Consider the following 14,051-nt stretch of genomic DNA (forward strand, 5'->3'; position numbering starts at 1 on the left):
CATGTTCTCCAGGTCACCCCAGGCCTGGCCTGATCTTTTCACTCAGGGAGTTTCCCTCTTGGTGCCTTAGTCATCTGAGTCAGGGCCTCTGGTTTAGTGAATGTGTTAGTTCAAGTTCCCCCAGAAGCAGACCCTGAGATGAAGATTCCAGTGAAAATGGTTCTTTGGGAGGTGATTCGTGGGAACTTCTCTATATAACTGGAGCCAAGGACAGAGGGAAATAAGGTTATTAGTGTCAGATCATGGAGGTCTCCAGCGTGGTTTAGGCTTCAGAGAGCACTAGGGAGCCAATGAAGGTTTGTGAGTGATAGTGGGCTATTAACTAATCTTCACAGCAAGAAAATGAATTATTAGCTGATCAGAGAATGGGTGGTAGTAGAGAAGCCCTGGAGATGATTTAAGGGTCCAGATGAGATATTCTTGGAAGGGAAAAGCAGGGAGAACAAGAGTAGTCAGGGAGATGGACTTGCCAGGCCTAGCTGGCTGGCGGGCTTGGGGTAAAGAGGGAAAGACACCAGAAGGGACTCTTGGGCTCTGGCCCGGGTGCCTGGGAGCTTGGTGGTGTCATGACTAGAAATCAAGTGGTCTGGAAGAGGGGCAGCTTGGAGGAAAGCCCAGGTTTCTCACCAGTAAAATGAGGAAGAGAGAGACAGGGCATCTCTCACGAGCTTGGAAAGGCCTGGCAGAAGGATAAGAGGGTGGGATCTCATGGTCCTCAACTCAACTCAACTCCACTCAACTGTATACTACCCTGTAGCTTTTGGCAAGTTGTTCACCTCACTGTACTTCAGTTTGCTCACCTCTATACTGTGTACAAAAATGGCACCCATCTCACAAAGGCATGATGAGGATGAAATGAGGGAAAATGCAGAAGGGGCACAGAACAGTGTCTGCCCTGCTGGGGCCCTGCCTGAGCCTCCTTCCAGTTCTAACGTCTACGATCCCATGGCCGCGACCCTCTGTGCAGGTGCTGAGAGAATGAAACATACGATCCTGGGATGTATGTGTTTGCAGAGCCCATGGGGACAGAATCTTCAGAAACAAACTCAATGAATGGCAGGGCGCCAGAAAATGGTCCAGTATTTTCCCTTCACAGTGGAGTATTGGTGTCACACTTCCTATATTTATAAGGCATCCATCGACTCACTACTATTTTTTATTTATCAAACCTATACGGCATGTTATAAATGCTTTACAAATACTAACTCATTCAATTCTACAATGACTATGTGATAGGCATCATTACTGCATACCATTTTACAGATCAGAAAACTTGAGGCACTACTAGGTTAAGTAACTGGATTGGATCTTGAGAAAAATCAATCTTTTCCCATCTCTTTCTCTGCTGGGCATCTTCTGTTGTCTTTCTAGATCCTCATTCCATGCATCGCCTTGCCGTAGAGGGTTGACCTGTGTGGACTGTTTCAGCAGGCTCCTGGACCCCTGGCTTCTAAGTGGATTCAGCCAATGGGGAGACCCAGCCAGAGATCAGAGGGAGGAAGGAGAGTGAGGTCAGGGAATTGATTCCCGTGGCTCCTCCTTCAGTGTTGCCTGTTGGCCGTATCCTTCTGAGGACCACAGCTGCTGCTGGACAGTCCTCTCCAGACATGTTCTCTCTCTGGGCTCTGGCAACTGCTCCTTCCGCTGGCCTGAAGGGTGTTAAGGGGTCCCCACTGTTGCCAGCCCCAGGGTTCTGCACAATTCCTTGCTGGTTTCCCTCCACCCTGCTCAGACCTTTGCAAACAGTTCCTTCATCAAGGGCTCCTCAGTTACCCGATTTGAGTGTGCCATGTCCTTCCCTGCCAGGACCCTGACTGAGACATCATGGCAACGCCTTCCTGTGGGCCCTGAGCCACTGGTCCTCAGACTGGTCCTTGGCAAAAGAGCAAGATGCTGCCTGCCTGGGGGCTGTGCCATGAGGAGGCCCGAGAAGCTCTCTGCTCAAAAGGCTACCATTACTGCTCAGCCATTTGTGTCCCAGAAGGCTCCTGTTAAAATGCAATTCTGTCATACGTGTGAGGGATTAAGGATGAGGTGGAGGCCTTGGGTAACCCAGAATTTCCAAACTGCCTCCTGTGTGGCTCATAAACATGTTTTGATTTGAGTTTTCAAAAAATAAGTTATCAAACATTTAAAAAAACAAGAGATATCCCAATAAAATCCATATCTCTGGCCTCTTTTGGAAAACCAGGACATCTGGCAACCCTGGGTTGGTGCTCTTTCCAGGTGGCCAAGTCACAGTTGACCCCTTTGGAGGATGGGTCATGACTTCTCCATTTTGCCACAGTCCCTACCACTCTCTGCTGCCCCCTCAAACTGCCTGGTTTCTTCCCATCATGGTGCCTGCACCAATGCTGTAATCTTTTTTTCATTCTTTCTTATTTCTCTTTTCCTTATACTCTAGATTTGCTCTACTTAGATCCTTGCCTGACCCCTATAGTCATTTGGGGAATTTATGTTTTGTGTACCAATTAGCCACCAAATAGCTGGGCTGTGAAAAAAAAAAAAAAAAAACGGGCCTTAGGACTGCTAAGTTTTGGCTGAGGGGGCAGGACAGATGTGAAGAAGGGAAGAAAGAATTTTGGGGTAGCAGAAGAAATTAGCCAGAAGGAGTCTTCTTACTCTTCTGTAAGAGAGTAAATACAGAATTTCTGCAATATAGAATTACATCCAGAAGCACCTGAAGCTATTTTTAAAAAAGCAGGCTTTCACCTTGCACCTGGGTAGTCGTTTTCAACTTTGGTCCTTATTTATTTGTATTTGCTCTAGCACTTTCTAGGAGACAAGAAGCAGGATATACCAAAGGCATGTGAAAAATTCATGTGGTGGTGGGGGAGGGGCATAATGGTGAGAACTTTCCGTCTCTCCTTTCCTCCTTATCTCCCTCTGCTGGAGGACTGAGGTCACCATTTCTGGATTTCATTGGGGACACTCAGTGACGGCTGTAAGAGCAGGTCCTGTGGTGGCTTGACCGAAGCCTCTGCTATGGACCGATTAGGGCTAAAGGAAGAGAGTGGTACCTGCCGGCCTGTTGTGTGGGTGCCGTGTAGCACACAAAATGAACACAGCAGTGTTACTCAGTCCATCCCAGAGCAGTAGGGATGGGACTGCTTGCTCTTGCTCGGAGTGTGTTCAGTAAGCAACAAATATACTGGGAGAACTGGACACCATAAGAGGCAAATGAAATATTGAAATGGATCCAAGAATGTCATTGCAAAGGCAAGGGGCATCTCCAAAGCACTAAATCAATATTTGGATTAAAAAGAAAAGAAAAAAAAAAAAACCTCTTACCAACTTCAAACAGTCTGGTGGCATTAAACTCCTCGCTTCCTGCAAGCAGGCTCACTTCGGTGGCAGCTGTCCTGAAGGTGTCTTCAATTCCTAAATATAGAGAGGAGCTCATTTTTCTCTGGTTATATGGAAAAAGTTGCTCCCCCTACCCCCAAATTAAAAAAAAAAAAAAAATGCACCTGAACAAAGCCTTTTCTGTATTCATTACTATTCACCAGCAGAAACTGGCCAACAGAGGAAACAGTAAAACGCAGGTAGTAGAACATAAAATATATTAAAACCCCAGATAGCATTTGCAGCATGAAATCAGATCCAAATGTGCTTGAATGCATCCTGAGGGAGTCACTCGGTAGGCCTGGGGAGGGGGCTTTTGGCAGTGGAGAGCACATGGCAGGATGGCTGTCTGTCTGTCTGGTGGTGTCAGAGTGAAAAACTACACAGGAGATAGTAGAATGCAGTGGCTAATACTTTTGTCTTTAGAGACTGACTGCCTAGGTTCATTCACTACTAGCTGTGTGACCTTGGGCAAGCCTGTTTCCACATCTGTAAACGGGAAAGCAAAATGACCAATCTGATAAGGTTGGTGAATGGATGAAATGAGTTATGTAGAGAAAGCACTTAGAGCAGTAAGTGGTAAGCGTTAGCTGCTAGTCTTCCCTTGCTCATTTTGAGGATGCAGCAGTCCATATCCAAAGATGAGATAAGCCCATCTTCCAGGACTCAGGACCGTCGACGATATTTCAGAAAAAACAAGGTGGGCTTGCCTTACTTGCTTCAACTACCACCTCCAACCAGGATTACTTTATAAACAGGGATACTGTGTAAGCGAACGCAATGGAAGAAAGAGAGGGGGCATGTGGGACATTCATTGGAGAGCCGTGGTGTTCCTGCTGGGCAGGACTTGATTTCCTTGAGAGGTCTCTCTTTAATTTCATTATAGCCTCTCAAATTTATTTGTAGGTTTGACCTAGGGACAAATTTCTACAGTGTAATCTCTGCCAAGTCAGGTCGGGGACACTTGCCTGCTCTGTGATCCCTTCCAGTAGGGCTAAGAATTGACACATCTCAGTAAAGAAAGAGTTCCCCCAAAAGGAAATGCTTCCTGCTCTAAGGGATCCATGCAAAGCTGAACATCCAGGAGCAGAAAGGCAGAAAGGATGGAAGGAGGGCAAGGAGATGAGAAGAACATGTATGGACAGGGTTGCTGGACACTTTGCCCTAAGAGGTGAGAATAAGTACGGAGGAAACATTCAAAATGGTGACAGAGAAGAGCTGTCCTCTGACAAGATACCTAAATCCGCCACTTGGGTCTAGATGCCAACTCTAGAAAAGGAAACGGGCAAGCCTCAAATACTGATGTTAACTGCTGCTTGTACCCGTGTTTGCTCAGCCCCAGCGCCCTTCTTCCTTGTAGAGGCAGAGTAGTTTAGTGGTTAAGAACATGGGCTCTGGAATCAGGCAGCCTGCATTCAAATTCCAGATTGATAACTTGTTACTGGTGTAATTCCAGGCAAGTGAGTGCCCTGTGCCTCAGTTTCCAAAGCTGTCAAATGGGCACAATACTACTACTAACTACCTACTTATTCCATGAGGTTGTTGTGAGGATTAGAGGAAATACATGTAAAGCTTTTTGAAATGTACTTGATATAAAAGTACTTGGAAACTTCTTAGTCTTCATGATCTTCTTCATCATCTTTTTCATTTCTATCTTCTTCATTATTATTTTCACCTTATCACCTTCATCTTCTTCATCTTTATCTTCATTCTGCTTCATCTTCTCTTCTCCTTCCCCTTCTTCCTCTTCATATTCTCCTTCTCTTCCTTCTTCGTTTTCTTTTCAGCTTCTTTTTCCTCCTTATATTATTTACTGATTTATTTTTCTCCACTCAAATCCCACCAACTAGATCTCCAACTCAGCTTTGTTATAAACAAGCACAAGAAAGACGAGGAAAAGCATCCTGATGATTCCACTTTTTGAAATCCCTTTGCACGGTTGACATGGAGCCAGGGACCACCACTTTTTACATTTCACCCACATTTTCTGTGCACGCTGATGTGCACATTCATTCCAATCTGACCCTTCCTGTTTCTTCTCTGAAACCCCTTTGCTCTTATACTTCTTTTTTCTTCCAAAGCTAAGCCTTATGGTTTGAGAACAGAGGGTTTAAGGGTAGAGAAGGGGAGTCTGGTGTTTGGGGTTAAATTTTCTGACTCTTGACATTTCCTTCAGATGAAGCTATTTGGAATGTGTGGTTTCTTGGAAGGGCCCAATATATTATTTTAGGCTGGTATTCGACCTGGCAACGGGGAACACATAGTAAATGTAAAACTATAGACCAGAGGTTGGCAAAAACTTTTGTAAAGGGTCATATAGTAAATCGTTTAGGCTTTGTGGTCTTGGTTGCTGCTGCAGCTGCTGCTTCTTTGTTAATTTTATTTGCATACCCTCCATACCCATCAAACACAAACTTCTTCTTCCCTTCCCCTATCCTCTGGTAATCTCTATTCTACTTTCTGTCTCAGCAGATTTAATATTTTTAGACATCTCTTATAACTGACATCATACAATATTTGTTCTTAAGTGTCTTGTTTATTTCACTGAGCATAATGTTTTCCAGGTTCTTCCATGTTGTGGCATGTCTCAGAACTTCACTCTTTCTTATGGCCAAATAATATTCCACTGTGTGTATGTACCACATTTTGTTTATCCATTCATTTGTTCAGGGACACTTGGGTTGCTTCCACCTTTTGACAACTGTGAATAATGATGCATTCATAAATATTGATGTAAAAGTATCTGTTTAAGACCCTGTTTTCACTTTCTTTGGGTATATACCTTGAAGTAGAATTTCTGGGTCATATGGTAATTCTATATTTAACATTATTTGAGGAATAGCCATATTGCTTTCCACAGTGGCTACACTATTTTATATTCCCATCAACAATCCACTAGAGCTCCAATGTCTCTGCATCCTCTCCAACACTTGTTATTTTTTCTTTTCTTTTTTAACATCCTTGTGGGTGTGAAGTGGTATCTCACTGTGGTCTTCATTTGCATTTTCTTAATGGCTAATGATGTCAAGCATCTTTTCATGTGCTTATTGACTGTGCCAATTTGAATATATTATGTCCCCAAAAACGCCATTATCTTTGATGCAATCTTGTGTGGGCAGACATATTAGTGTCAGTTAGATTGTAATTCTTTGACTGTTTCCATGGAGATGTGACCCACTCAACTGTAGGTGATAACTCTGATTAGATCATTTCCATGGAGGTGTGCCCCCCCCATTCAACGTGGGCCTTGATTAGTTTACTAGAGCACTATATAAGCTCAGACAGAGGGAGAGAGCTTGCTATAGCCAAGAGGGACACTTTGAAGAACGTACAGGAGCTGAGAGAGGAGCTGCAGTTTACAGAGACATTTTGGAGATGGCCTTTGAAAGCAGACTTTTGCTCCGGAGAAGCTAAGAGAGGACAAACACCCCAAGAGCAATTGAGAGTGACATTTTGAAGAGAAGCTGCAGCCTAGAGAGGAATGTCCTGGGAGAAAGCCATTTTGAAACCAGAACTCTGGAGCAGATGCCAGCCTCGTGCCTTCCCAGCTATCTGAGGTTTTCCGGACACCATTGGCCATCCTCCAGTGGAGGTACCTGATTGATGTGTTATCTTGGATATTTTATGGCCTTAAGACTGTAACTGTGTAACCAAATAAACCTCCTTTAAAAAAGCCAATCCATTTCTGGTGTTTTTGCATTCCGACAGCATTAGCAAACCGGAACACTGACCATTCATAAATCATTGGGAAAATGTCTATTCAAGTGCTTTGCCCATCATTTTTTAATTTGGATGTTTTTTGTTGTTGCTGTGTTTCTTCTTCTTCTCCAACAACCCTTATAAAATGTGTGGGGCATAGAAAAACAAGTTGCAGGCTGGGCTTGACCCATGGAACATAGTTTGACAACCACTACTCCAGAGAGTCACAATTATTTTTAACCCTCAATATGATCTCTCACCTAATATGTAGTTAGATTAGCTCTTTAAAATACTGACAAGGAAGTAAAGCACGATAATTAATTGCCAGGTGGCCCCAGTTTGCTCTCTTGGGAGCCTTCGGTAACTCTCAGGTATTACCAACGGGGCTAATTGTGTGTTTTTTTGATAGACAGTCATCGAGCCTCTCATCCTGGTTTCCTTATCTGGCCATGAAATGGCTGGTTTAATGCCCTCTTGAAGGCACAAACAAATCCCACATCAAAGGTCCAAATTAATCAGGGTCCCTCCTTTGAATTCAGCAAGTACAACATGGCATTATTCTGAGTCCTGGCTACTACAGTTGTGCATAAGACTCAGAAAATATAACTTTTTATCCCTTAAGCGCATTGTCTTTTGTTGTCTCACCCTGGTCAGAAGTCTTAGTAGGGAAATGGTTGGGTTTAAAAACTTTTAAAAAAACATTTCTACCATTTTCAAAATATAAATGAAAATCTTCCCCTCGAACTTGGAGCTGTGCCCCTGCGTGAACGCACCTGGGCAGCTGGGGCGGTCACAGGTCCTCGATTCCGTCGCCGTGCAGGCGTAGCCACAAGACCGGGTGCGTTTCTGGTTGCCGTTGCCACAGGTGACGCTGCAGACAGACCAGAGACTCCAGTCACCCTCACCGTCCATGGAATCTGGAAGGGAGCCGGGGAGATCATCAGCCTTGCCCAGGAACGCCCAGTCTCCCCTGCCAAGCAGCCTGCTGGTCACCCACCTCACTGCACTGTTGGAAGGGGCCAGATGTCGGCTGGAGCCCAAAGGCCTCCAGCTCCAGGGGTCATTTCAGGGATCGGCTTTATGAAGGCAGGCGCTTTGCCTGAGGTTTTGGGCACCGTGGTGATCAGTACATGGCCATGGCTAGCACCCAACCCCTGCAAGTGCCCAATAAATACTTAATGCGAATGAATACATTTGCAGGGCACGATGTCATGGAGTAATACGGTAAATAGTTTCCAAAGACGACCACCATCTGATCCTTCCTTCCTGGTCCACACATCTGCTCATCAAGAGATAGATTCTGGGCAGACCTGCCCAGCTCTGACCACCAGAATGTAGGGGATGTGACGCTGTGCCGATCCAGGGCCTGGGCCTCAAGAGGCCTGGCAGCTTCTGGCTTTTTCTCTGGGCAATCCAGTCACCGTGAAAAAGATCAGGCTAGACCAGCAAATTAGGGACCGACATGGTAGGAGAGAAGCCACATGGAGGACATTGAGGAACCAGACACGGAAGTGAAGACTTCTTGAACCTTCCAGCCCTGCCCAGCGGACGACTGAATGCAGCTGCTGCGATGAGGAGAATAACTTCCCAGGGAGCCCTGCCTGGATACTTAAGTCAGGATCACGGGCAATAATAAATTGCTGGTGTTTTAAGCTGCCGAGGTTAGGAGTGGTTTGTTAGGCAGCAGTAGACAACTGATTCATTATGGTAAAGCTAGAAACGGTCCTTTGAGATTATGATTCAACGTCCATCCCAAAAATATTTATTGAGCCCCTATTATATGTCAGGCACAATTGTTTATATGGGATCTATTATTAAATAAAACTTTTAAGGATCCTTGCCCTGGTTGAACTAACACTTTAGTGGGAAGAGATAGACAGTAATCAAAATAAATGAGTAAACTATATAACATGTTAGCAGTGAATGAGTGGTATGGAATATGGAAAAGTAGACCAGGGTTGGGAGTCTGGGAGGATGAGCATGTAACCAAGGGTAGTACATTATCAAGAGTAACTTCTTCTTTTTTAAAATAAGTCTTGGAGTGGTTGAGTGACCTCTCCGAGGGCATCTGGCTAACAGAAAGGAAAGCTTCGGCTATGGTGCTAACCCCCTGATCTCTAAAGCATCACTCTTTCTGCAGCACCTCCCCTGCATAGTAATTTATCCTGGTGCCCAAGCCTTTTCCAGCTTTGGGGCCTCTGCCAGTGCCAAGCATGCAGCTACAGGCATGTGCCGTGCAGGAAAGGGGTACCCTCCATTCCTAACAGGTCGTGGTAATTGCTCTTATGTAAGCCTGGCAAGAACGTGGCCCACACATGCTTCTACCCGAGCCGCGGGCTGCTGTTTACGTGGTGTTCACTCTGAACACTCCTCAGGCAAACCCAGGGCCGTGGAGCCAACCCCGCCCCTTTGACGGAATCAGGAGGGGATTCATGCCCGTGTCCTATTCCCTAACCCAAGCGAGGAGTTTGTCTTATAACCCACCTGCCCCCTGGAGCCCCATCCACTTCTTCTCCCCCCTCCCCACCAAAATTTTTTCTGAACTCTGATTTTCTTCTAAGAAATGGCTTTCCAACCACACAGCCATGGCAGATGTTTGAAACCATCGCCTTATGTTAGGGAATCGGGCTGGCTTCTCCAACCTTAGCCTCCTTCATCTCTTTCCCATCTCTTCCTGGGCATCAGCACGTTAGAACCGCAGAGACAAGTTGCTTCCAGAGACAAAAGTCACTGAGGTTGGGGCAGTCACTGTTCTCTCTGAGACCTTGGCAGTCCTGGGCCCCGCTGGCCATCTTCCCAAGAACACCAGAGAAGGGGCTGGAACAATCACACAACCACCCCCTTGTTGGTGGGAGCTTCCAGGTGCTGTGGGCTACACACACATGCACATACACACACAGCCACTTCCCGCACACACCACCGAGGCCAGATTTTATTAATGGAGACAAAAAAATGTCACAAGTTAAGATTATCGTGTTTCCAGACCCTGTAAGTGGAGTTCATGTCACCACCCGTGAGGTGGGTACTAGTGTAAGAAATAACCCAAGAATGCCAAGCGGTGTCTTGCTTGGCTCAGCAAGAGCAAGGGCCTCAACCATTGAGAAATCCCCTGCAGCCTTTCTTCCCTGTTACTGTGATGTAGAGAGTGGATCTGGGGATAGAGCATCCCTGAACTTTGAGATTTTAGCATTAAATTATAAATCACCATGGGGCTTATACTGGAATCTCTTATTTCTGTTTCTTGGAACTAAATTATTAAATGTTAATACTGTGGCAGATTGTTTTAAAAAATGACTTCCACAATTCCTCTCCCCACCTCCACCCCCTGGTTATGCCCCTCTTGCATGGATTCCAGGTTGGACCACGTGACTTACTTTGGCCAAAGCAAGTGTGATGAAGGCAGGGGCTTGAGAACTGCCCTCTCTTGCTGTTGGAAACTTCCACCTCCATGTGAAAAGCCCAGGCCAGCCTCCTGGAGGGTGAGTGCCACGTGGAGCAAGGCCCCAGCCTTCTCACCTCCCACCGTCCCAGCTGTGGCCCCCTCACGGGGAAGGAGGCCATCCTGGATCACCAGGCTCAGCCGAGCCCGCCAGGACCAGGAGAACAGGCCAGTCCACCCCAGGTCACGAGAGAGAAGACATGTTTTAAGTCACTAAATTTAGGGGGTGTTTTCTTAAGCAGCAAGAGCTATTACAAATCCACTATGAAATCCTCCCTAAAATTAGTTTACCACCTGGGTACCAGATTCCAGAAACTTTAAGGATTTATTATCCCAGTAAGCAGCTTTCTTCATGTCTTTATTTTAAATGCTCACAAAGGCATTTCTTTGTCAAACATTTTTCACAGGAGCCCCTCAAAGTCAGGCACAGAACATTTGTCGAGTTATGTGGCTGATCTCTACTGAGGCAAGTGATGAAATGACCTCCTAGGAAAACGTGTGGGTGTCAGCTCCCCGCCCTGCAGCCCCGACAGCAGGCTGGCCCAGCTGAATGTCCCGGCAAAGACCTTCCCCTTGGGGACATTCTATTTGTTTAATGTGTTTGAAGGACAGAAAGGGAATTTCTGGCTCTTGGACAAAGCTTTGAGGGCAAGATCACTTTCTGCCATAATAAAAAACAAGCCTGCTCTCATTCGCTCACCTACCAGGGAGCGTTGTTCGGAGCAGAAAATTAATGTGAATGGCAGTAATCGCAAAGATAACAACAGTAAAAAACAGTCCCTGTGAACATTTATATGGTGCTCTGAGAAGCCCTATCTGAAACATCAAAGAGCTCAGTGAGCAGAGAAAAAATTCACAGTGCACCAGGCTGAGAGCTGCGTTCCAAGGATGTCATTTGACATTTTAAAGCAGTCATTATATAGTTTCAGGGCACTAGAGTTCTGTACACCAGTTACAGTGTTTGGGCAACTGATGTGGCCTCGGTCTGGACTAGGCAACTGGGCAAACCTCCACCACCAATCCTAGAGGATAATGGCTACTATTTATTGAGGTCTGCTTTATCCAGCTGCTCTGCATAAATCCACTGATTTAATTCCTACAGTGACCCTGTAATGTAGGTGGAAATAACCTTCTTTTATGGATAAGGAAACCAAGGCTCAGAGAGGTTAAGGTACTTGCCTAAGCTCAAATTTGGCAGGGCTGGGATTAGATTTCAGGTTTGCCTACCCTCACTGTATCCCTGTTCTATATCCTGATATTCCTGTAGCTTTGATTCGGGCCCAAGTTGCTTTTCAGAAACCCGCTTATGTGGCCACAATTCAACCTTACTAACAAAAACTCCTGAATCTCTGTGGGATCTACTATTGAACCAGGACCAGTTGGAGAATTACAAAGAACCAAATTCCAACCTGAGTTACAATAAGCAGTGCCCACCTGCTTTCATTTATGCACATTATTTTGAACAATTTTGGGAAAGCTTTAACTACTGTTTTATGGAGAAGTATTTATTTGGACTCTCTTGGCTCTGGATTCCTTAAGCATCCACACAGAAAATATCCAAAATGCAATATCTCAAACACATACATTCCAAAGTTGAGCTGACCCATGGTGTCATCACACTAAGTTTTTCCATAATCAGAAGTTAGGTCTAACTGTTTTGTTATGTGTTTTGTAATTTATTCTGAAGATGCCATGATATTCTATTTATTTCTCCTAGGATTTTTTGAAATACTCTGGTTGCAAGCATTTAAATTCTTTACCATTAAAAATCCTGACCTTCAAAACCTGAGATCTACATTCTCCAAAAAGCCCAGTTCCTGTGGCAATTTTAGCCTGTCCCAGACAAAGCAGCCAGCCCTTAGACCGTACTTGGATTTGCACAGCTTTGCTATGGCAGGAGCTGTATCTTCTTGGGTATTCTCTCCCTGTATCCTCTATAGTACCCAACACTGGGATAAATACTTTGAAGTTTCTCAACAGTTTCCTGTTGATTGAAATAAAAGGGGGAATTCTTGACTCACGTGATGCCATGTGGAATTCTGGAAATCACATGTGCCTAGAGATTTTCTGAGTGGCAATATCCACTCCCTCATTCTACAAACGCTACCAACAACCTACAACGAGCTTAGCGGCTCCCTACTCAAAGTGTGGTCAGAGGACCACCGTACCAGCTCCACCTGGGAGCCTGGTTAAAATGCAGATTCCCAGGCTCCTCCCTAGACCCAGTGAATCGGGAGATGCATGTTAACAAGATCTGCAGGCTATTCCTGTGTGCCTTAAAGTTGAGAAGCACTGCTTTAGAGTTATTATAAGGGCAGTTTCATAAAGATTTTCTTTCTAAAATAGCAATCTTGGTATCTAGTCTAATAACAGGAAGGTACTAGGAGTTACTCCAAATTAATGGAGGCTGGGCATTTCCCCATGACCCAGGGATACTGTGAGATCTGACACAGGGGGCTCTGTGGGTATTCTAGCTCTACGGCCACAGTAGAAGGAAATTCTACCCTCAAGATCAAAGGGAGGGGCACATTCTTCACATGGATGAACTGGACAGGGTGTACTCTGTGAAAGCCTCAGAGTAGAAACTGTCCCTTGTAGCGGTCTTGTCTTCAAACTTCAGTGAGCATGAGACTCTCCTGGTGACCTTGACTAGGAAAACAGGAAAGACAGATTCCAGGGCTCACTCCTAGAAATTCTGATTCGGTAGAATGAGAGCAGTAGATTTCAATCTTGGCTGCACTTTGAAATCACCTGGGGAGCTTTAAAAAAAACTCTGATGCCTGAGTCCCACCCACAGAGACCCTGGTTTAACTGGAGTTGAAAAGTGGACAGAGGCATTTGAAAAAATTCCCCAGAAGGAGCCAAGGTTGAGAACCGTTGATCTCAAATGGTGGTCTTAAGGCATCGGAGCACCCTGGAGGGCTTGCTCAAACATAGTTTTCTGGGACCAACCTCAGAATGTCTGATTCAGTAGATCTGGGGTGGGGCCTGAAAATTTACATTTCTATCCTGTTCCCAGGTGATGCTGATGCTGCTGGCTGGTATGGGAAGGGGTAGGGGTCTGGATTGGCTTTTTTATTTTACAAGCAGCCAAGGGAGTCAGATGTCGGGGATGTGAGCCCCACTCTTAGAAACACTGTTCTGCATGGGCAGGGAAGGTCCTGAGTAATCTCAAATTGGCACCAAAGCATCCTCTGTGTCTTTCTTCTTGTCCAACAGCCCTGGACTTTTTCCTCTCATTCCTATCTGCCAGTCTCAATATTCATTTCTAGATGTGCTCCGCTGTCCGAACGGCAGTGCAATATGTTCCCAGAGAGGCAGGATAGGCTAGTGGCTAAGAGGATGGATTCTGGACTTAGACTGGATGAATCCCAGGTCTTGACACTCCAGGTCAAGTTGCTTAATTTCTCCAGACCTCAGTTTCCCCATCTGTAAAATGGGGCACCTGTCACATGCCATGTGCCAGGTAAATGCTATATAAGCATCGGCTCCTATTTAGAGTCCTTCTACTTGGAAAAAAAATGGATACATACTGGACTTCCTGTGAGAATGGCAAGGTTTCCTGAGC

The 14,051-nt window shown here is 45.4% G+C and overlaps 2 protein-coding genes across 3 annotated transcripts in view; one reads left to right on the forward strand and one right to left on the reverse strand.

The window, feature by feature from the left end:
• Window positions 1-14,051, forward strand: part of TASP1 (taspase 1) — a 656,132-nt gene that overhangs the window by 409,901 nt on the left and 232,180 nt on the right. The window lies entirely within an intron of this gene.
• ISM1 (isthmin 1) overlaps window positions 1-14,051 on the reverse strand; it is a 71,022-nt gene that overhangs the window by 2,605 nt on the left and 54,366 nt on the right. The window contains exons 4-5 of the mRNA XM_037811853.1: window positions 7,818-7,961; window positions 3,292-3,381 (exon numbers count right to left, since the gene is read on the reverse strand). Coding sequence (XP_037667781.1) covers window positions 3,292-3,381; window positions 7,818-7,961 — 234 coding nt within the window. The remainder of the gene's footprint in view (window positions 1-3,291; window positions 3,382-7,817; window positions 7,962-14,051) is intronic.

Source organism: Choloepus didactylus, chromosome 19, assembly GCF_015220235.1.
Source record: "Choloepus didactylus isolate mChoDid1 chromosome 19, mChoDid1.pri, whole genome shotgun sequence".
Lineage (NCBI taxonomy): Eukaryota > Metazoa > Chordata > Mammalia > Pilosa > Megalonychidae > Choloepus > Choloepus didactylus.